We start from the raw sequence: 22,788 nt of genomic DNA on the forward strand, positions 1-22,788 counted from the left end.
AGGAAAATGAAGCAGTACTGCCAAGAAAGACAAGGTCTGGTTTTCAATAAGATTTGAAAATTGAGACAGGTGTTGATCAGGTTCATATCACTGTGCAATCTAGAGATGTTAAACAACCAGCTCTCAACAGCTGGTGGGAATATTGACCAGATGGAATTACTTCTCCTGAAATCTACTAACCTGCACTAACTGCAGCGCTGCTTGCAAGGGGTTATTCTGTCATGGGAGGGAAGAAACAAACCTTTCCTTCTCTCACCTCCAATTAGGGAAACCTGATGCAATAACATGGTACTTAAATTTTCTTTTACTGCTTCACAAAGAAGATAATGCCAGAGGAGCAATGGAGACACAGTGGAAGTAAGAAAGTTTAAAGGTAATAACTATTAACAGTATAAGGAGCGCATCTACAGTGTCAGGACACACCTACTCCGTGATGGGAAAAATTGCAGGAAAGGCAATATCTGAGTTTGCTGAGCCCCTGAGCATGATCCCTCCTGTCCCTGGCACAAGCTGTGCCTTGGCTGTGGTTCAGACAGGCTGGATGGAGGAGAGACCAGCAGGCAAAGCCCCTGGCCTGTGCTTGTTCTGCAGGCCCTGAGGCTGAATGACACTGGGGCAGATCCCTGAACTCCCCTTTCCAGACTGTAGGGAATGTAGGGGAGAGTGACACTGACAGGAGGCTGAGAACTGCAATGAGCTGACAAGTGGTAGAGACAGACAAGGGTGTGCAAACACCCACAGCCTAAATGTGCAAGACTTCAGGCAGAGAAGGAGGATTATGGATGCTGAAACTTTTGAAATGCTACTTTTCCAAGAATGTCTGTCTTTGGTCTGATATTCCCTCTCCAAGTACGTTATTAGTGGTTTGTTATGTGAAATCCAGTTCCAGCTGACTGACACACGGTATCAAACAAGGCACACCATGAATTGTATGTCAGCCTGGTGGACTGAGGAGGAAAAAATAAATCCCCATTTCTGAAAACTGTCTTTAAAAAAAAAATTAAACCCTACACAGACAAAAATACCAAACAAGCTGCCTGTGTATCTCATGCTTTACAACTGTATCACCAAATACAGCTGCTCTCTACTCACACATGTGTCTGCTAGTTATGCCTGAGTTAATGGGGTACCTGGAGTCCAGAAGGGTCCCTCATGGTGAATCCTCTGCAGTTCACTTAATAAAGTATTGTCTTCAGCTCTGTTCCCCTTTACACACCACGCTGCTCTCCATAATGGCCCAGTGGGATGAGTGAGCTGAATAGAGTTGCACCACTAGTGGAGGTTTGCCTGTTCCTTTCCAAACTGGAAAAGCAAGTTTTGTTTGAATGGAATTGCTTAGGGACTATCTACAAACATTCCAGCTCCCAAGGGTTTGGGAAACTTTGCTACAAGTTTATTTGGTTGCAGTATGGTCTCTGTCAAAGCATCCAGCATCTCTTGTGCCCTGCTCTTTAGTGCTGTTGGAATCCTGTCTTCTCTGTGATGAGGAACCTGCAGAGAGCAGACAGGTTCCTTGCTCTGACTGCTCCCAGGCTGTTCCTGCTGTCCAGGAGCAGCATGGGCTCTGGGAACCCTGTCAATGGCTCTGCTTGGGGGGCTTGGGTGGCTGAGGGGGACATAACATGTGGAGTTGGGGACAGTCAGGGTACCAAAGGTTTCATTGAACATGAGAAGGATTTCTGGATGGCTGTTCACAGTGGTGGATTTCTATGGATTTTCCGCTGCCTCAAAAAAGGAGAAGGGGCAGAGAAGCAGGGATGAAGGGGAAAGGATCAGCATTGATTAAGCTGACAGTGCTGCTAATGTCACTGTGGACACAGCCACTTTCCTTTGCCAGCAGCAACTTCAATAATAAGATGCAGAGGGAGAAGGAGGGAATGTTACTGTTCACGGTGCTGCTGGCAGTATTTAGATGAGAATCTGGTGGTGTGATGGATGGCTATGATGCAAAGATACATAGTGATCAGTGCTCTGGAAATGCAGGCAGATTAAGTAGGACTGTGCCTGACTGGTCTGAAGGTGACTCTATTGAGAGCCAGTGGTTAGATGCTGGTCTCTTTTTGCTCCCCACAAATAAAATTTGTGCAGAACTCACAATAGTTTTTGCAAATGTATTGGCAGGTGCTGCTTTCTCACTTTGGCCCAGATCTGCTCACTGGGCTCTGGGGTTCACAGGCAGAGGAAAACTTGTTTGGTCCTGACAAGCCAAGGTTCACATGAAGCCTTGGCAGAGCAGAGTGATCCAGATCTCTCCAGTCCTGTCTCCTGCCCCTGGTCCTGCACCAGTGTCCTCACTGATCAGGCTGGCTCTTGTCTCACCATGGTCTGCAGACAAACTCAATTCTTGCACTCTGTATTGTTCTATAGCAGTCTTCCTAATTTTACCTTCCTTCTGGCAGCCAAGGAGGATTGATACAGCTCTGCCCAAGCACCTCTAGCTTCAGAGCAAGGCAGTGTGTTCTTGGTGGGTCTGGAATGTGCTTGCTGGCTGTGTGAGATGGGACAGTCTTTGTCATCTTCACAGACACCGGTCAGGGCTGGATTGAATGGTGATAAACCACAATAAGGAATGTGAATCATGGTGACTGTGCCCTGTACCTATATCAAGCCTGATGAATGAAACAAAATCTTTTTACATCCACAGTCTTAGCCCTAAACCACCACTTCAGAAAAGGAGGAGGGTGATGTAGAAATAGTGTCTAGGCTGGTTGGGGTTATCATCAGCACATGGGTTTGCACATGAGTTTAACTGCAGCTAGGAACAGTGTCCACCAAATCTTGTACCTCACATGGTGGCTCTTAAGTCCTACATTAGACTGCTGGACTAGGATTTAGGGCTCATTCCATCAATTTTCATGGACAGATTCAGATAAAGTAAAAGATGTTTCTGATTTTATAAACTTCATGTGTATTTGGCAAAATCAGCTGTGATGGGCAGCTGTGAGAAGAACCATTCGTATAAATACCCAGACATCATTATTTGGATCCACATCTCCAAGGTCATTATGAAGAGATCATCTTTGACATCTTTCAAAACACCAAGTCAGGCTATTTCCAAGCAGGTTTCTGCTTGGAAATGAGTATAAAGCTTTAGTTTTAATTCTGTAGGAGTTAAACTGAAAATTATTAACAACTCCAACAGTAGACTTCACATATAGAGCATTGTGGGTATCTATCTCATGTCTCCACTTAGCCAGGGGCACTGTCTTTGCTGTCTTTTTCATCCAAGGACAAAAGGGATTTGTTAGGACGGCAAATTTTCTCCCATTCTTGCAAATTAGCATCACTATAGAAATATTCCATGCTATCTGGATTATGGCAATTAAATTTCTATCAATGAAAGCTGGTTTCTAAACTAATATTTAAAGAAGATGAGAGAGAGATGTCTACATGAGAGGCATTACTAAACAGATTTCAGTATTTATTTTTCTGACAGAGATTCTGTTTCTCCTGAAAGGGTAGTGTACATCTATCTTGCAAGGAGTTTCCTTAGAGGGTTTAAATGAAGAGTGAAGCTTTGAGAACAAAGTGAAAATGGAAGAAGAAATATACTGCCACAGAAAGATCAAAAATGAGGCACTTGGGGCTTCAGAGAGTTATCATTAATCCCCTCCTGCCCAGAGGGCATTCCTGTGTGACCATCAAAGTGACACACATGCAGCTGTCTGGCAGTTTGCCACATCTCTGGGTTTGATGGACTTTGCTCTGGGGATGGCTAAAGCTCCAGCTGTTCAGAATGGCAGCTTGTTTTCCTCCACAAATTCTCTCCAATGTTTATCTGACCTATCTGGAGCCACAAAGGTCCATTATAAATCGCTTCAAGTGTGTTTTAAACACCTTTCCCTTACCAAAACCTTGAAACACAAGCAGCCATCAAAACCTGAAAGCTTGTCCTGCCTGAGCACAGCTTTGCTTTCAGATTAGGATCAATGTCAAGACTGGGTTGTACTGCCTGAGATTGCTGTTGTACTTGTGGCTTAACAAAATGTTCAATAATGTTCCCCTTATTACAGGGGGGACAGGCAGGTGTGTGTCTGCTGTGCCAAGGCTGTGAGGGTGACATTTACCCCCAGGACAGCACAAAGAAGTCCCTGGCTGGTTCTGTGAGGCAGCACTGCCCAAGCAGTTGCATGGCAAAAACATGTACTTCAAATAGGTAAAAGGAGGCAAAGGTCAGAAATGAACTCCAAGAGGCAAAGTGAGTTCTTCTTCAAAATGAGGAGGAGCTCAGGGATGGAGCTGAGGGTCTCATTGAGCCAGCAGTGACTGAAATGGTTTGGTTCTGTTCACCTCATTAGCTTGGGCATTCTCCAAACCAAGGGATTTAGAGCACTGAAAAACTGTTTAATAATAACTGACAAAATGCAAGCATTGATTTTGAAAATGCTGCACAGGTATGATAAAAGAGTAGGTACGTGATGGATGGCAGAGGGATGTGGGAAGCACTTGTTTGGCTTTGTTTGGATTGAGTAAAAGATGAGAGAGAGAAGGATCTCCTAACAGTAGCATGAGTCTGAACAGTGTAAGACACACTCAGACCACATAACAAATTTCAGAACCTCCTCTCCCACCCTGTGTAGCTGCACACACATACAGGGATGGTTACTAAGACAAAATCTGATGCCTGCAGATAAAATGTTTATTTGCTTTTATATAAAAAGTGAGCTGGAAGTACAGCTTATGATAGCAAACTGGGAAAGAGGACAGATATTTCCAAAGCTACTGCCAATCCCCTTACAAGGACAAGATTTGACTCTTGCACATACTGAAGAGAAACCCATGACTCAACACGTGGATCTGATCTAAACTGTAATCACAGGTTTTTATTCATTATGACTCCTAAGCTCCAAAAATAAGAGCCTTTAAAAAAGAAATTAAAAAGACACCAAGGGGTAATGTTAAAAAACTACCAACAAACCAATCCTTCTGAAATAATGGGAACAAATGTACATATTTCCCAGCAGTGAAAGAACTAAAATGCAGGTGTATTCTGACTCAGAAAAATCATAAGTTTCCCCTGTGCACAAGTGAGACTGTAAATTGGAGAAAGACTCATGTGGGGAGATGAAAGTTTCCTCACCAGATGAGGACTTGGCCCTTCTTGCTCAAATACACTTATTTTCAAGACTATTTGCTTTGTGTTAGTTCTAAATCCAGGGCTTTCAGTCTCTTAACAAACTCCTGAACACAATAAATGCTTTGCAATAGGATTCAGGGGAGCTATCACTGGAGACAGCAGGACCTGCTGCTGCAACTGATCCTACCCAGTGTGGGTGAGAGTGGAATGGATGGTGTTTCCTCTGTCTTTGCTCCTTTTCCCAGTGCTACCAGTAACACACAGACCAGTGCTGCATCATTTCCAAGCAGCCTCAACACCTGAAGCTGGTGAGCTCATTATCCTGCAGGCAAGGCCAGGACACCATCAGGAATTCAGGGTTAACTGCATTAACCTGGCTCATGTTTGAGCACACTGATAGAAACCTCTCAAAAGAGACCAAAGTTCTCAGGGCTCAGCTGGAGGATAAGGTCAGGAACTGACATTTTTTTTATAGTACTTTTTAGAACTTCTGCCTCCAAACATACAGATGAAGTCTACTCCCTCACTTAAAAGTCAGTATTGTGATAGGAATTCTAATGCAAAGGAAGAATATGTGCCACACAGGCAGTATCCCACACTAGAGTAGGTAACTAGGCATTTTCTGTAAAAGCTCTGAAATGGATTGGTTTTGCATGCACAACCTTTCTTTTGTGGGGAGATATTTCAGTTTTTTAGTTGTCTGAAAACAGACAACAACTGGCCACGCATGGAGCTTGTTAGCTGTCCTCCAGAGATCGTGACTGCTCATGAATGCAAGCAAAACAGTCCAAACTGGCCTCATCTAAGCCATCCTCCATCATTTGTCTTATTTCTTGACTAATACAGGGCCAGCTGTCTAGTTAGTGAGGCAGAAGCATTAAGGTAGAGAAATCATACAAGTGAAAGACTGGGAGGCCCCGCAGGGGTCACTTGGTCCATCTATTGCCCCATAGCAGGTTCAGCTTTACCTGCACCACTTCACTCTGTTTTGCCTAACATGTTTTCCAAAATTCCCAAATCACCCACCACTCCACTAGGTATAAAGTAAGAGATGTGCTTAATGAAAAATACTTTTCAGCCAGCAGCTTCTCTCTAGAATGTTAATCTGATATAAAACATCCACTGTGTGGTTTCCTAATGCTTTCAGGAATCATGCTGATCCTTTGGGAACATGCAAACCTCAGGACTGGAAAATGGAAGATACAGGAAAACATTTGCCTGTGAGGTTGTTATTGGTAATGTGCATAGGTGAATTTTGGCTAGATGGGGTCTAATGTACTTATGCAGTTGCCTTTAAGACCTTAATTGGAGCAAAAGGGATTAGGCACATTCTGAGCAGCTCTCAGGTACTGCCCTATTAGTGGTCTCATTGGGGTTATTCTCCTCTTTCTTTCCCTTCCCAGGGCATGAGGTAAAATTGGATTACCTCTATATTTGGTTCATCCTCTTCTTTACCTTTTTCCTTGGGCACATTTTTATGGCATGCATAGTGCCCACAAAAGGGACCCCCCCCCCCCCTCCCCCATGCTCAGTGCCACAGTCATTGGGAGAAGGTTATTCCATGGTGAGCCTCTTCCACACTCCAAATCCAGGGATTCTTCCCCAGGACCTACTGGGAATGGCACCAAAGCTGCTTCCTGCATCCCAGCAGTGCTGTCAAACTGGCACCATCACAGAGCTCACACCAGTCAGTGCCAGGGTAACAGGAGCATTTAAGGATTCCACCAGCGCATCATGGATTTTTAAAATTGCTTTTAATGTCTAATGTCCACATCTTAATTCCAGTCTAATTAGTTGAGCTCTTAAACACTCTTGTAGGGACGGTAAGTGGGTGGAAAGGAAGAATGTTTGTGAATGGATGCTAGGAAGCAGCAGGGAGATTTCAGAGAAGAGGCAATTGAGAGCTAATCCCAGGCTCTGCTGTGTGACAGTGCCTCTGACTGCTCTCTTATTAACTGATGAAGAGCAATTGACTGAATTGTACTATTTATATGTTTTAAGCATTTTTCCAAAACTGCATACTTCACAGGAGTGTGTGGGACAAACTGGCAAGGGAAAGGAACAATTCTAAAATAGTTAACAGGCCTGACTGTCATTTTTATTCAGCCTGTATATGTAAAGTTTTTTAAAAGTAGTTTTAAGGAAAATGAGAATCAACACTCTTGAGCTTACATCTCTTACAGTTTGAGGAGCTAGCTTAAATCTTGCATTCCCTTCTTCACTTCATGGAATGTAAACCAGGGAATATTACAAATTTAAAAAATAATTCTGCTTTGGTTAACAACAGGAAAATCCATTTTTCCAGTGATGGAGAGTAACAGTATAAAATTTATTTATTCATATCAGGTACTGCAGCTTAACCATCAATTCTTAACTTGCCAGCAGCTCTCTGCATTAGTGGCACTTTCTTCACAGCCTCATATTCCAGTGTTTTAAGATTCCTAATTTGAAAGACATGGCTGGGTGTTGACCATACAAAACAATCTCTGGTAGATCAAAGCAGACCAGACACATATACACCCCTTGCTTCCTAACCCAGGGCTTGTAGAGTTTTACTTTTTGGCATCACTTCAGAACCTTTAAGATTAGAGAAGGATGCAGGTCAAAAGATTTGAGGCTCTGAGTGGCTGCACTACAGTGTGGGTGTTTGTTGTTTGTTTGGGTTTTGCTGGTTTTATTTTGTTCGTGTGGCTCGTGTTTTTTCTTCTTTTGAACCTTATGCAAAGCACCTAAATGTGGAGGAATTAGAGACAATGCCAAATTGCTGGCCCAACACTTGTTATCTTTTTCTCCCTACAACTTATCTTCCTGTCTGGTAATTGCTCTTGTCTGAGATTTGGTTGGGTGTAGCTTTTGTCTGGGTATTTTACACTGCTCTGAGAATAAAGCCCAGAAGAGAAAGTTGAGGAAGAAGAAATTCCTGGGGGTAGAAAAATTGAGCTAAAATACTACTCTCACATTCTGAACATTCACAGGTTCCTTTAATATCCAGAAGAGAAACATGTTAGCAGGGGGTTACCCTGGTAACCTTTGCCAGTACATTTGCCAGTATTTCTCAACAAATCCCCAGAAGCTTTTGGTTATGCAAGAAACACTGAATATTTTCCCCGTTTTTTAAAGCATCATAGTGTAATCAGAAATAAATAGATAAACGTTAGTTTCAACATAATTTCATGCTGTCCAGAAGTAAGATGGGAGAAAAACCTTTTAGGTGAAAGCAGAAATTTCACTAAGAAGCAACATGTGAAACACTTTCTTTGTTAAGCATAATTAGCAGTTCAAAGACACTTGCCTTTCAAAGAGTCTGCTTTGATTCCTGTCAGATGCAGAGGCAGTGATACATGACACGACATTCATCAACTTACTCTCAACATAAAATGATGTGATGATTTTTCTCTAATTGATGGGAAGGAAAAGTAAGCCTTTTTTTTTTTTTTGTTCTTAAATGAGCTTGAGGAATAATTTAAATGGCTGTCAGATCTCCAGCAGCAGGTAGTAAAATGGAAGTAAAATGAATGGAAGATTCTCAAATTCAGTTTTTGTCCATTCCCAATGTTTTTCTTTTAAAAGCATTTTACTTTCTGACATGTCAGATATTGCTTATAGGAATAGTTTTCCCCTGTTTTTAAGACATCTCCTGTTCAAATTTGCCTGCTGACTTCAATTTGCTGTTCTGACAGCTTTCTTTGAGACTAGGTGACTCTTCTAAAATGTATTCTAACTGAGAGGTTTCAAAGTAGTTTCATCTTATTTTTGATCATCCTGTGATCATCAAGTCTTATGCTGGCCATTTTTTTCTAGGTGGCTGCTCTGATGTTTCTTTCTCCTCCCTCTCCACTGACTCCCCAACATGTTCTTATTTTAAAGGTGGATATTTTGTGTACTTTCTCATATGCTGCTTTTCTTAGTCTCTGGATTCTACAATTAACATGATTCTGTTATTTTTTTTTGTTTTGTTTTTTTTTCCCCCAGGGTAGAATAATTATTAAAATAGTCTAAAATAAGTCATATAATAGCCAGCTGGAATGACTCAGTAGCAGAGGGACTTGTGAGCATGAACTGCTCACAGCAGAAATCCAAGGTCTGTGCACACCTGAGAGCTCAAGAGAGAAAGGGTGACTGGTCCTACATCACCCAGAGTACCTTGATGTAGCTTTGATGACTGCAATAGGTTATTTCCATGTGCCCAGAACCTGCCCCTTCAGATTTTACACAGGCTGTGGGCAGCATTTTAATCTGTCCAAAAAGAGAAACTGAAAAGCCAGTAGAATTACTTCCTTAGATAAAATCAGATTGTGAAAATAACTCTTCAGGTTATATTTATAAATCTCTGTGTCTGTGGTTCAAGGTTTTAAACATGATCCAGGCCTCCCTTCTGGGTTTGCCCCTGACACAGAACTTTCTCTCTTCCCCTGTTACCAAGTGTGTGACTGCCTGTGTTATTGTCTCAGTGTAGCATACGAAAAACAAAGTTCTGCAGTAAGAAGTGTCCTGGAAGCCTTGTTGAAAGAGGAAGGCTGTATTTTGGGAAAGCAAATGTTCAAAGCTGCTGCTTTGTGTGGAGTGACTCAGCTGTCTGGGCTTGGGTTTGCCAGCAAAAAGGCAGCTAAACTCAGTGTTTCCATGAAACCAAGGAACAGTCACACTGTGAGCTCTGCTGTGGACATGTAAAATCTTCCATCGACTGCACTGAACTTTGCTGGGGAAAGGGATGAATAAAGCCAGAGCACTGCAAGAACACCCAGTCAGGGGAGGCCCCAAGGAACGTTGGGTCTACATGAGAGAGGAGGGAGAAGCCAGAGGTAATGACCAAGAGAAAGATAATTTTTATATCCCCAGTTCGAGGTTGTCCCTCTCTGACACCCTTGCTGAGTTAGTGTCCCTTCAGAAGTTACATCTCCTTCATCCACCAAAACACAGCTCTGCTTTCTGCTGCTGTACAACACGAGGGAGCAGCGTCTGGTCTCTGCAAACTGAAGAGGAAATCAGTCCAAAAAGTGTGTTGATTCTACAAAATGTTTTAGGAATGTGTTCCTTCTGTTTCATATATGAACCAACCCTGTGGCCACTGACCTGCAAATGTTTGCTATCAGTATTTTCCTAGAAAACCTTTAACTAGACATAAGATTGAATTGTCAGCAAACAGGAAATAACACTGTTTTCTTTTTTGGAAGTTGAGTCGGGAAGCCTGGCTCCAAACCCCATGAAAAAACAGCAGGAGACCAAAATACCATAGGTGTGCATGCAAAACTAACGTAACCTAAAAGTTTGATATTAGAAATACTCATTGAACAGTACAGAAAAAAACCCTCCAGCTCAGTAAATTTCAAGATTCTTAAAAGATGACTTAGAATGAAGGAGTGTCAAGAACATTTGGTGTTTAATTGCCTATTTTTGACTCATGTGGAGTCTTGTTTGTACAACACAAAATCATTTTCATCCACCCAGCTGCCAGGTATGACACCCTATGAGTAAAAGATCTGCACGTCATCAAATCCCACACAGTAATTTTCCTTTAAAGACACCATTTTTAATTTATCTCAGAGTCCAGTTTAGCTCTCGGTACCACTTTTAAGCCAGTACCACCAAACTGTACCAGCATTAAAGGATTATGAACTGGAATCACTTACCCTGTCAAGTCTGGTTTCACACTGACACTTCCACCAGGGCAGGTGCTATATTTTATTAGTTACAGAGATTCACTGTGCATCCTGAACCTGCCCTCTGCACCCTGCTTTTATAGCAGGATTCAATACAGCTGAGCAAATACAACCTCTGCATTATATATGAAGTACAGGGAGGTGATGGGAGCAGGGTAAATGCTCTCATCACATGTAGTGTGCACTGGGAATCAGAAACACAGAGACACTCTGTGAGACCATGGAAAAGGAAGAGGGAAAATGTGTTTGAGTCTGCCACGAAGGCCCAAGAAACCTTGCTCAAAGGATTTCTGTCCCAATCAACTCTGCAATCCCTGCCCAAGGCCTGGATGCAATTACAACTCCACTATATTCCCATGCCTGACTTTAGTTAAATTCTCAACATTGAAGACAAATAGGGGGGAAAACCCCCAAACAAATCCAATGTACCAGTTATTAACAACTCCTGAACAGCAAGCCAACAGCAATTCCCCAGCCCAGACTTGTTTCTACTCACCTCCATTTGTCTCTGGGATATTTAAGGCAAAGGCTCATTTTTGTCCTGCAGATTCGGCGCTGCTGCTCGGTGTTATTTTGCCAGGTCGTAAAAAGGCTCCTGACCAAAAGGAAGAGGAAAGCAACACGTAAAGCAAACACAGAAGCCCAGGAGGAAAGCTACACCCCACAGACCAGCGCTAATAGCAACGGCGAGACTCGGAAGGAGAGAACACTCCCAGTTAGTAACTTTTTCCATCCATACATCTGTTACAAAACAATTTAGCTGCAAACTTCTCTTCCTTCTTCCAAGCAATGCTTTGCTGTAGAGGAGACCTCAGATAAACTACATGATGAATGTGGGGTTTGTCAGGGGTTTTTTTTTGGGTTTTGTTTTTTTACCAAGTAAGCAAATTATTGAAATATAAACTAGAAGCTCAGCTGACTGCTTTAAAAATACAGTGCTAGGCAGTAATTTTGACAAGGTGCATTTGTCCGTACTTCAGATGATTTTTTTTTTTTTTAATTCAAAAGTCTTCAACAGAAGCAGAGTCATATTTGAAATAACCACCTATGGGAGTTTCTGGCCAGCAAGTGCAGCAGAGGTGAATGTTCAGATGATTAATAACTTAATTTTTTAAGAGCTTGATGGACAGACAAGGAAAATATGCCAAACTGTCCTTGCCTCAAGAAAGATTTTTTGTGCCAAAACAGAACTGCAATGAGAAGGAAAGCTCATGATTTCACCTCTAAAGACTTTCAGGGTAGAGAGATGTGTGGAGGAGCAAAGGGATTTACTGCAGCAGCAGAAGCTGCTGGGCCCAGCTGTGTTTTCACATTCTTGCCTCAGTGGATTTGAGCTTCTCCGAAAGCCAGGGCTGTTCCTCGGGGTAGGTCATGGGGTAGCTACGTGTGTGAGCCCACAGAGGCAGTGTGGAAACTTCTGTGCTGACAGTTAATGTGTGGCTTGGAGGAAATAACAAACAATTTGGTTTGAATTTAAAAATTTTGAGAGGTACATCTTGCCAAATGTTAGTCAGAAAGGAAAACTGATGGATATATCCTGTATGAAAATTCCCAGGGTGTAGCAAATCCGTTTGTTTTCCAAAAGCCAGTATCAGGTTCTTGCTTTGCCTCAGAATAAACCTGAAACTACTTCAGGGAGGCTGAGAGAAATTAAGATTCCATTCACCAGGGTAAATGAAGTCTGCCTTGAAAACAGAACCAGAAAATGCTGTATGCAGTAGCAGAGGTGTGAAAGAACTGCTGCAGGATTTAAATGTAATATTAAGGCCCACCCCTGTGCCCCTGTAACCCTGTGACATCTTGCTTTGCTGTTTTCCATCTCTGCTGGCTGGTGGACTTTCTAAAAGTTGTGAGTTACCTGAGGAGACACACAGGAGATCATATAACAAGGTGATAGAGCAGATCATGGGGGAAAGGAGTCATCTGGATCCCATCTGGAATATTAAAAGAGACCTGAATCCACTTGTTTCCCAAATCTCCTCACACCCAGCAGAGCAGAAGTGCCTGTGCCCTTGGTGCTCCTTGAAAACTGCAGTCAGCATCTCCTCCAAGTCTTGTTTTCTGAAGGAGTTTTCCCGAATGAGGTCCTCTCAGCCAGGAGCAAACCTGAAAACCTTCCCATCCACACTGCCAGGTGAGGTCAGGGGTGGCCTTGGGACACAGGCCCAGGAGGGACAGGAGTGTCCCCAGCCCTGGCTCGCCCCTTTTCTTCAAGCTGAGAACTGCTCCCTGGGCAGGAATAACCTGCATCTTCCCCTCCAATGCAGTGCTTGTGCAAACCCTAGAGCTGCATCTGGCCAAGGTTTGAACACTGAGGGCTGAAAACACTGTACAAGTGGTGAGAACTCATTTTGGAGGGACAGAACAACTGACCTACACCATTAAAGTCCATGTGTGTAAACCAGACTTTTAGAAGAGCACAGAACCCTGGCTTTTTAGTCTTTTTAGATCATTCCTATAAGAATGTTTTTTTCGGTCTGGCACAACATGGAGTGACATGACAGCACACTTTGCCCTCCTTCATAATTTTCTCTCAGAAGGAGCATCTGGCCTTGCTGTCTTTGTAGCTGGTAAAAAGCTTGATATGTCAAACTCTGAATAATTGAGCCAGGTTAATGGTAGAACATAATTTACAAGCCTCCCAGCATATAAATTGGTTGGTACAGCTGTTTGGAGTAATTGCCAGCAATGGATTTGTGCTTTCTCACTATTCACAGAGCTGGTCACCTTACGAAGGGAAATCAGGGGAGAACTTCCAGCACAATTATATTTAAGCTACTGGCTTTCAAAGGGCCTTTGAAGGTAAATATTTTCTTCCTCGTTATTAAAGCAGCACTGCCAGAAGCATGGGTAAATTCTTAGGTACCAAACCTGGCTCTATGTGCAACAAGGACTGGCTTGATTTGCAACAAGGACTATAAAACATGTAATTTGTAATTTGGGTTACTCCCCCAAATATTGAAATTGTCCTCCTGTCCCCCCTCTCTATCATTCTATATATTAATTTTAATAATATTTTAACGGGATATATATTTAGCTTTTATAATTAATTACAATTAATTGTATAATTACATCTCAGTGTACACACCTGCCCTTGCATCACTGCTTGCCCTCACACAGGGTGCTGGCTCAGGGGGCACCAAAGCCACTCCATTCTCTGCCCATTTCACTCCCTGGCTGTGTCTCTTAGAAGGCAGAGAGCAACAGACCTGTCACCTTTCAGTGACATTTGAATTTTGGGATTACTTTTGACATCTCAGTGATCATTGCCCCGCAGGAGGAGTATTTGATCCTTTGAGTGAACTTTGACATGTCAGATGTCAATTTTGTCCCGTTGAGATGACCTTTGAACTTTTGGGATGACCTTTTACATTTGGTGGATGTTCCATCTTTGGAATTTTGGGGTGACCTTTGATCTTTCAGGGAAAAAATGTCACTGTCAGGGTGACCTTTGACTTTTCTGTGACCCATGATCTTTTGGATCACTTGATATTTCAGGCTAATCCTTGAATTTTTTATGACCTTTGGCATTGTGAGAGACCCTTGTGTGACCTTTGACCTGTCCTTGACATTTTACCCTTATGTAACCTTTGATGTGTGACTTTTTACACTTCTATTGACCTTTGAGATTTCAGTGACCCTCAACCTTTTCAGTAACTTTTGACCTTTCTGATAACTTTCTGCTTTTTGGTATGACCTCTGACCATTCTGGATGACCCTTGACCTTTTTGTATTGCCTCTGGGGATTGCCTTTAACTTTTGATGTTTTGAGTATGAACATTTACCTTTCTTCTCCTATCTGTTTTCAGGTTATTTTATTCCTTATTTAAAAGACAGACCCAGAACACCCTCCACTCCACTTTTTCTTCAATAATATCCCCTTCACACAATAGTTTTGTGCTGCTTGACCATCTGTGCTTTCAGAGGATAATACATATTTTGTGACAGAAGTTGTGTTTCAGCACTTACAGGAATTCCCTCTTACATTTTATTCATGCTTAAAAGTATCTGGATATTATTATTGATGGAAACAGCTGAATATTTTTCAGTCCTGATAATTTGACCTCATAGTAATTCATAGCAGATGCATCACAAATTAATTATGTGTTCTGGGAAAAAAAAATATTCCCTATCATCCCTTCCTCTGGTTGCTGCCATTTAATTTCACTGGTGCATCTCTTGTTGATGTTGTATGAGACACAGTAAATCTTTGCAGACTCTTTTCTGTCCATTGTTCATAAACATCTGTTGGTGTCAGTTTTAATTTACTTTCCCCTTCCACTAAATTTTATTTGATCTGTATCCTCATCAATGACTTCTGCATGTTAACAAGTGATCTTGCCCTTCTTCTCCATTCCTGCTTTATGGTTTGTCAACAGGGGGTTCTAGCAGGGACAGCAGTATTAGGAACATGAGTGTGGAAAGAGCTGATGTAATGCCCTAATTCCAGGTAGGAATGCTGTACAGGGTAGGGGTGTATCCCCTTGCAAGCCCTATCTCAGTGCCTTTGGTGTCGAGTCCTCCTGGCAGTAGATCCAAATGCATGCTGAAAATGTGGGAGAGAAGAGCCATGAAAACTCTGAACTCCTTGGAAGACCTTACCTGCAGGGATAACTTTCAGGGCAGCCCCATATATTTAGTTCTAAGAATTTAAGGGATATTTGATTAGTCTTAAGCACCCTACAGAAAAAATACAAATGCAATAACAAGGAAATCTTCAGTCTGCTAAAATGAATGTAAATAGATAGTGAGAATAGCCAAATGCAGATTTGCAAGAACTTGCAAAATCCCAAGAGGAGAATTTGCTGTCAGAGCAATTCTCTGGAGGCTTTCTAGGCCATCCATCCTTGGGAGATTAAATGTGACCTACCTAAAAATCCTATAATGAAACGGGCTTGAGGACATGATGTGTCATCAAAACCACCACTTAAAACAAAAATCACTGGTCTGGACTCTGGTGGATAGGCCACCTTGACATAAACTGGAAAGGTACCATAAATAAATATATAATTGCATATAAACACTACATATAGAAATGATATTCTATAAATAACATGTTTCTGCTACATTCAGATCCTGAGCATTTCTGATAAAAACCAGGACCCAGAATCAGAACTTTAAAACTAGTTTGTTTCATGTAAGATCAGCAAAAGCAGCCAAGCAAACACTTCCAGGGATTAGGTGCATGAAAGGAATGATATGTCTCATGGAAATAATATTTAGAACAGCTGAGATTAAAGAAGTGACCCTGGCCCAGAAGCTATTCTGAGATATTGGATGATTCCTCATGCAGACAAATTTTCTGGGAGGTTGTGAGCAATGTTTATTTGGCATAAGATCTAGTCTCACCTCCTCTGGATAAAAAACACTCTTAAACTCACACACTGTTGGGTTACATTGGGAAGGGAAAGGCATATTTCCAAACCCAGTCAGTACTTCATGGAAATTCCCTTTGGGGATACAAATTCACCCTGGGATTTTATACCCAAAAGCAGATAACTAGGATCCTTGCTGACTCCCTCCCAGCTTGCTTTATCATCTATCTGTCTGTCTATCTATCTATCTATCTATCTATCTATCTATCTATCTATCTATCTATCTATCTATCTATCTATCATATCTAGTTTAGCCTGAGGCAAAACATGTCAGCTTTTCCTATGGCAATACCTGGGATTGGGATGCACTGCTTGTCAGCACAGCCTGCCCAGGACTGCTCTCTCCTTGGGCAATCCTGGGAATATCTGCTGTGCTTTCATCTGTTTGTGGCATTTTGATTTCATTTGGTAACACTGGCAGTGTGAGAGTGGGAGGGAAGCAGTACTGGGTAGTATTTGTTATCCCAAATTGCAGCAATGCCAGCCCCAAATGTGAGCTCTGGTAGTGAGTTTGTGTGTTCTGCTCAGGTGAAAACCAGACCCAGGATCCTGATGGCTTAGACTCACTTCTCTAATGCAACACCACCTTGGGGGAGCCTTACCCAGGTAAGTTTTACACCTTGTTTTGCAAACTTTTCATCAGCACCGCTGTACAAGGTCTTTCCTTGCAATTTCCACCCTACAAGGGCTGCATTTTAATAAGGAGGAAACTGAATCCTGAACTCAAGCTGTCTGTGATGTAAATGAGTAAACCATGGGAAAACATGAGAGGAAACATCAGCTACAATACAAGAACAAACAAACAAACTTGATATTTACCTTCCCAGAGAAAGAGAACAGAATTTAAGATTTTTTTTTCTTGCTATTTGCATACAAAAACCTGAGCAGACCTGACCAAATCCCTTTGAGATAACTGTATGTTATTGCCCAATTCCTCTAGGTTTTTAGGAAAGATGCAACAGGGTGTGTGATTGCTCCCAGTGTAAGAGTTTGGAAAGGAAACAAAAGACCTATTATTGCCTTGAAAAATCCATGTGTTTTCTGCCTTGGGCATTTATGCTCAGCGTGACCTCCATGGCTGTCCTTTATTCACACAGAAATGTTCTTGTCCTTAGCCCTGTTGCCAGGAGTTAATTTCTCTGCTGGGCTCTGCTGTCAGCCTCCTGGCATTCCTAGCCAAAGGCACTTCCATTGCATGTGCCTTCCCTTGGCACCCCATCTTGGGAACTGAGATCTGCAGTGCACCACGGGCTACTCAGATCTTCTGTGATGGATTTTTACTTTGTAATCTCTTCCTGGTTCTTTTTTCCCCTGTGCTCTCTGTCTCCTGTCTTCTTATCTTAAAGCTGATTTTTTCTGACCTCGTCTTGAATCTGACACTGCCTTTGTGCTTTTCTCCCTTGCAGTATTGCTGTTCTGAATGTTTAAAGGTTTGTGGCTCTGCTTTCAGCTTCACTTTGCTGTCCCAGGGCATCCTCCATCTCTGGCATTTAGTTTTCGGGTATAATTTCTTGTGAACCTGCTGCCTCTAAGCCTTGTTCCCACTGGTTCTGCCTGTTTGCTCCAAAGAGGTGCTTTCCCTGCAGAGCTTCCATCTGTGGACTAAAATATCTGTGCAATGCAGATGTGTGAGAGGTGGGCATGGAGGGCAGCCACAGGGCTAGCGGGGGTGGCACAGGTTAGTCCAGCTCTGCTCCAAGTTTCTGCAGCCTTGGCCACTGGGAAATGGCAGTCTCAAACTGCCACTATGGTTTGTGTTGGATAACTTCCAAATTGTCCTTTTGTGGGGCTGAAAATGGCACTGAGAGGTTCCATGTGGCTCATGCAAATGCCATAAACATTTTAATACAGCTAAAGCACCGAGAAGACATGGCTACCATATGGTATGTCCAAGACATGGGCACTCATCCAAACATGAATTCTCTTACTGCAGTTTCTTCTTTGGGGTGACAATGATGAGAGATTTCCTTTAAAGTCAATAGAGGACACCTGGGCCTGCAATGTTCTTTTTAGAAAGGTTATTTCAACATTAGATATTTTCTAATTATTATAAACAGTACAATATCTGCTTCCAGAGTCATTGCTTTTGTAGAGAGCCATTTTATAGAAGGATTATTCACTGATAATGGTCATATTCTTGCCATTTATTGCCAAATAAATATAACAATAAATGAGCAAATATTGCCTCAGATCTGCCTGTCTGAACACCTACAGTCACTGAAGGTTATCAGTGCAGACAGACTGAAACAACCAGGCACCTGCAGCCTCCTGTTGCCTTTCTCTTCTTTCAGGTGTATGACCCATTCCTGTAGTACCTCGAGGTTCTCTTATGTTGATGTTACTTTGTTAATATTTTCATAGGAAATTCCCCAGGAAAAAAAATTGGTCCACCTACCTTTTTATGTATATATTTATCTGTAATGTGTAGATCTGGTGTTTTTGTTCATGGATAAAAGCACATAAACCACTGCTTAGGCTGGGGTTCCTCCAAAGAGGCAGCTTCACATTGCAGTCAGTGGAGGCCAGGCTCAGCTGCAGGATGCTGCTTGCCAGGTATCCAAACCCCTTGGCATCTCCGGCTGGCTCTGCTGGAGGTGCTTCACACCTTTGCTGCATTATGAGTTCCAAAACACAGGCTCCATGCCACTGGGCCTTTCCCTCTCCTTTAGGTTCTGGAAATATATTTTCTTGAAGTCACAGTGCTGTCTACAGGAGCTGCAGGAACTTAAATTGCTGTCCTGGAACTTAGGAGGTATAAAAAATACAGCCTTTGTTTGTGTGTCAGAGCAGCCTTGAACATGGTTACAGGCTATTATAATTTCCAATCTGTTGAACTCACATTGAACTGTAAAACACCTTGCCAGAAAGGAAGCAGGTCCTTGGTTTGTCTCCTTTGAGCAGGTCATTTAGGATGAAATGCTGCATGAACCCTTGTGAGGTGATGCCATAAATTACAAAGCAAGTGTATTCCCCCAATAGACAGTGATACCTCCAGCCGGATGAACACCTCAGGAGATTGATGTGATCTTTCTGTTCTTATTGACACATGAAGACCTGTTACTGCCAGGCAAGAGAGGTTCCAGGACAGGGGGATGAACCCTGGGAGAATTTACTTTTTATTAAATGTCCTTGAACAGTAGTCAGATGAGCAAACTTTATATTAGCAAAACATTCCTCCCAACTTCAGAGCATTTCTGGCAGTTTTCTGTCTCTCATCTTCTCCATCTGAGGCAGGAGGAGCTTGTACATTAATTATCAAGGCAGGAAAAGGACACACACCCCACTCAGATGCCCCAGCCTGGAATGAGGAATCAGAGAGCTACACTGACTTGAGCTTTGCTTCCTTGCCCAGGTTTCTGCAGAGGGAAGAGAAGAAGGGAAAACAGCTCCCTCTCAGTGTTGTGTAATCCTGATTCAAGCCTTTGGTGGCTGCAGGGAAGTGTTGGGAGCTCTGCTTGGCACCATTAACCTTGAGTGTCAGGTGAGCCTGAGGGGAAAAGAGGCTCTCCGACGTATTGCTTTGACCCCCTAACATGCCAGCCTAGTTCTAGTTTAATTCCAGTAAATTCAATACAGTTACACCAGAGATCAATTTGCTCTGAAGTATTTTTGGTGTGTTCATACATAGAAGTGTCAGATATTATTAGCAACAGAAGTTTATCTTGCAAGATAGTATTAAGAACCTGATAGAAGTGTGATTTTGTTTCATACTGGCAGCGAGTGTAGGAAATGCTGTTTGACTCTCTTCACAGCGTGGATTAGCAAAATTAGACTTGTCTTCTTTGCTCTAACAAGCCCCAGAACAGAATGTGAGCCATTAAATGAAGGAAACTCCTTTCAGACATACACACAAAAAGCTGTGGGAAGAAAATAATCTAGGCTTCCAGGAGGATGGATTATTACAGTGTTCATATCTGTAGGGCATCCACTCTGCAGGATTTTTTGTGCACAATGACATGACTTTATGTTTTTATTTACATTTTCTGAAGAGTTCACAGGATGTTGCCATGGGGGAATGCTGCAGTTGTCTGGGATACCCTTTTATATTTACATTACAAACAATTCTGCCTATATACTGACTTGATGCTGTTTGACAATCAGTAACTATGGTGGGGCTGCTAACAGTTTGAGTCAGGTTTCAATTTAGTTAGGGTATTGTTGTCTCTTTGTTTTATTTCACCTTCTGTTTATTTTTAATTTCTTTGAATTTTGTATAAGTAATGCCTTTGGAACCCAGACAAATCTGGAGGCTGGCAAATCCTGTTCTCTGAGGCTGTACAGAGCACTGCTTGCCCTAGGCAAGATTTGCAGAGAACATCAGTTCCATATAAGCACCCAAGTAAGCAGCCAAATTCCAACTCAGCCTTCAGGGAGAGTATGAGCCTGGGTGCCAGGTGTCCCCTAGTCAGGTGGTTGAGCATTTCTGGTAACAGCCAGGGATAGTGAACACTTGAAATTATCCCTGGAGCCTTTTGAAAATCTGCCCTCCAGGTTGAAACCTGAGCTGATGTAGTGAAACTCAGAGACTTTATTAATTTTCTTCTGGTGAAGCTTGAAGGCCCAAACTAGTTTCACTTACACATAAAGTTCAGCTTCTAGTGGAAGTTAGGTGAGGACAAAAAAGCACGAGTTTCAAATCTGTTTCAAAGCATGTCTCCGTGGAAGTTTAGTTCACAGGCTCTCTGTTCATACAGTGAGGAGTAAACAGTAATGTTTCAAAGTATTCCTGGAAATGTCTTCCCAAGCCTGTCACTGTGTGTAAGCACACACTATCCTCTGTGTGGTTTTAAAGAGGATTACTCTTGGATTGAGAGCTCACACCCCTGGCAGCAAGGCCTCAGGTTACAATGAGAAAACAGCCATTTTTTACCCAACAGAATCTTTTGAGCTGAAAATAAATGGCCTTTCCATGATGTTTTATGTTTTCCCCTCTCCACTGCCTCCTTTCTTTGCCTCCCCCTACTCTCTCTGAACATTTCAAGATACTTGGCTGCCAAATGTCAGGAAGGAGCCTGACACTACAAGGCTTTAGAACTTCATGAAATCTTCCAGGAACTGTTTGAGTGCCACAAAGCATTGTTCATGTCCAAATGACATTATTTCTGTCCTCAGTGACTGTACATCTCAACCACATTCATGATCATTATTGATTCATCTCAGATGTTCTCACCAGACTCCTCTTGCTCACATACATGTTAAACGAATTACTGTCTTTCAGAGGAATTGAATTATCTGACGTTTGTTCCCAGAAAAGGTATTAACTGCCTGTCATGTATTATCTGTTATTTCATTAGTTATTTATCACTTGTAATCCTTATTTAGGAAGTTCTAGCAATTCATCCAAGAATGGTTTCATGCAATTTGTGCCATAATTGTGCAATCACATAAAGCAATGAAAAGCTGTCACTATTTCTGGAAGCTGGTGCTGCTGCCTGCCCATTCTTGTCCCTCATCCTGCATGGTCCCCTCTTGCTTTTTCAGAGAAGGAGGCCAAGAAAGTGATCTAGGTTAAAGCTAACACTGTAAAGGGAAATCCTGGCCAGACAGATGCTTGTTTTGGTACAGAAAGGAGCTGGCAGCACAGGGAGTTTTTGGAAGAGAATTTGTCTTCTGGCAGCCTGTGCAAACTGATTTAATCTGATTGAGAAATGGCACTGTAAAATGACTGTAACCCATTCCTGAAGAGGAACTGTTGTGTAGCCAAAGAACAAGTTTGTGACTGCCCTGGATGTCAAACATGTTTTAACTTCTCTGAGATGTGGATGCTTTCCCTTGCAGGGGCAAAGGGATCTCCTGAGTGCCCTTGGCAGGTCTGTGGCACCACATAACCCTCGACATAGCATCATATCCTGTGTATTTTCAGGGGGGATTGAGAGTGTGGCCACATATAAATACACTGGCCAGTGGTTCTCTGTATCTAGTAGAAATGTTGGCACAATTTTATCAACAGGAAAAAAAAATCAATCAAATAGTGCCCTTGTCCAGTACAAGTTGGGATATTCCTGTTCACAAAATGGCTTTGTCCTGCCCCACACCTGTGTCCCCAGCGCTGTCACTTGATGCATTTTCTTGTACTTTCTATTGTAATTTTCTTGTACTGATCTAATCACATAAGTTGGCAGCCACATATGCCACTGCAGAGAGAGAGGAACACCACTGCTTTTTAACATGTAAAGTATTCAATAAAGAGCAGCATGGCAGAGCACAGATACAAACCCAGCACACTCTGAGGGTCTTACAAGCAAGTACAAAACACAGCATCCAGTGCATCATCATCTATATTTATATTTTCTACCTATATTTACTAAAACTTTCTGTCAGTTTCCCCTGGCTTGGCCCACAGGACTTCAGCTATTGCCCTCTGTTCCTCACTCACAAATGAGAGTCAATAATGAATAATATATATGATAATGAATTTCACTGTCTTCTGGATTAGTTGACTTTTGGTTACTTATCTGCTTGTGCCCCTCCCAGTGCTGCCCTGGAGGATGCACACAATGGGTTGGGTCTTCTCTTAACTCTGGGATTAAAAAATAAAGCAGCACATCTAGACAATGCACATCAATTTTTGACCTTGAGCCGTTTGCTAGTGAGTTTGGTTTGCTGCCTTCTCCTCCTGTTACCCCAAGCACCTCTCATCTTCTCTCCAAGGTCTTTTCCTACTTTGTGTTCCCAG

The 22,788-nt window shown here is 42.3% G+C and overlaps 1 protein-coding gene across 2 annotated transcripts in view; it reads right to left on the reverse strand.

Annotated features, from left to right (window-relative positions):
• KCNMB2 (potassium calcium-activated channel subfamily M regulatory beta subunit 2) overlaps window positions 1-11,322 on the reverse strand; it is a 140,152-nt gene extending 128,830 nt beyond the window's left edge. For both annotated transcript variants that reach the window (XM_088061214.1, XM_005525077.3), the window contains exon 1: window positions 11,234-11,322. In XM_088061214.1, the coding sequence (XP_087917340.1) occupies window positions 11,234-11,271 (38 nt within the window). In that variant the 5' untranslated portion in view covers window positions 11,272-11,322. The remainder of the gene's footprint in view (window positions 1-11,233) is intronic.
• Window positions 11,323-22,788: the final 11,466 nt, after the last annotated feature.

Source organism: Pseudopodoces humilis, chromosome 11 (assembly GCF_049639895.1).
Source record: "Pseudopodoces humilis isolate 2021_Gansu_Grassland_sample_001 chromosome 11, ASM4963989v1, whole genome shotgun sequence".
NCBI classification, from domain to species: Eukaryota; Metazoa; Chordata; class Aves; order Passeriformes; family Paridae; genus Pseudopodoces; species Pseudopodoces humilis.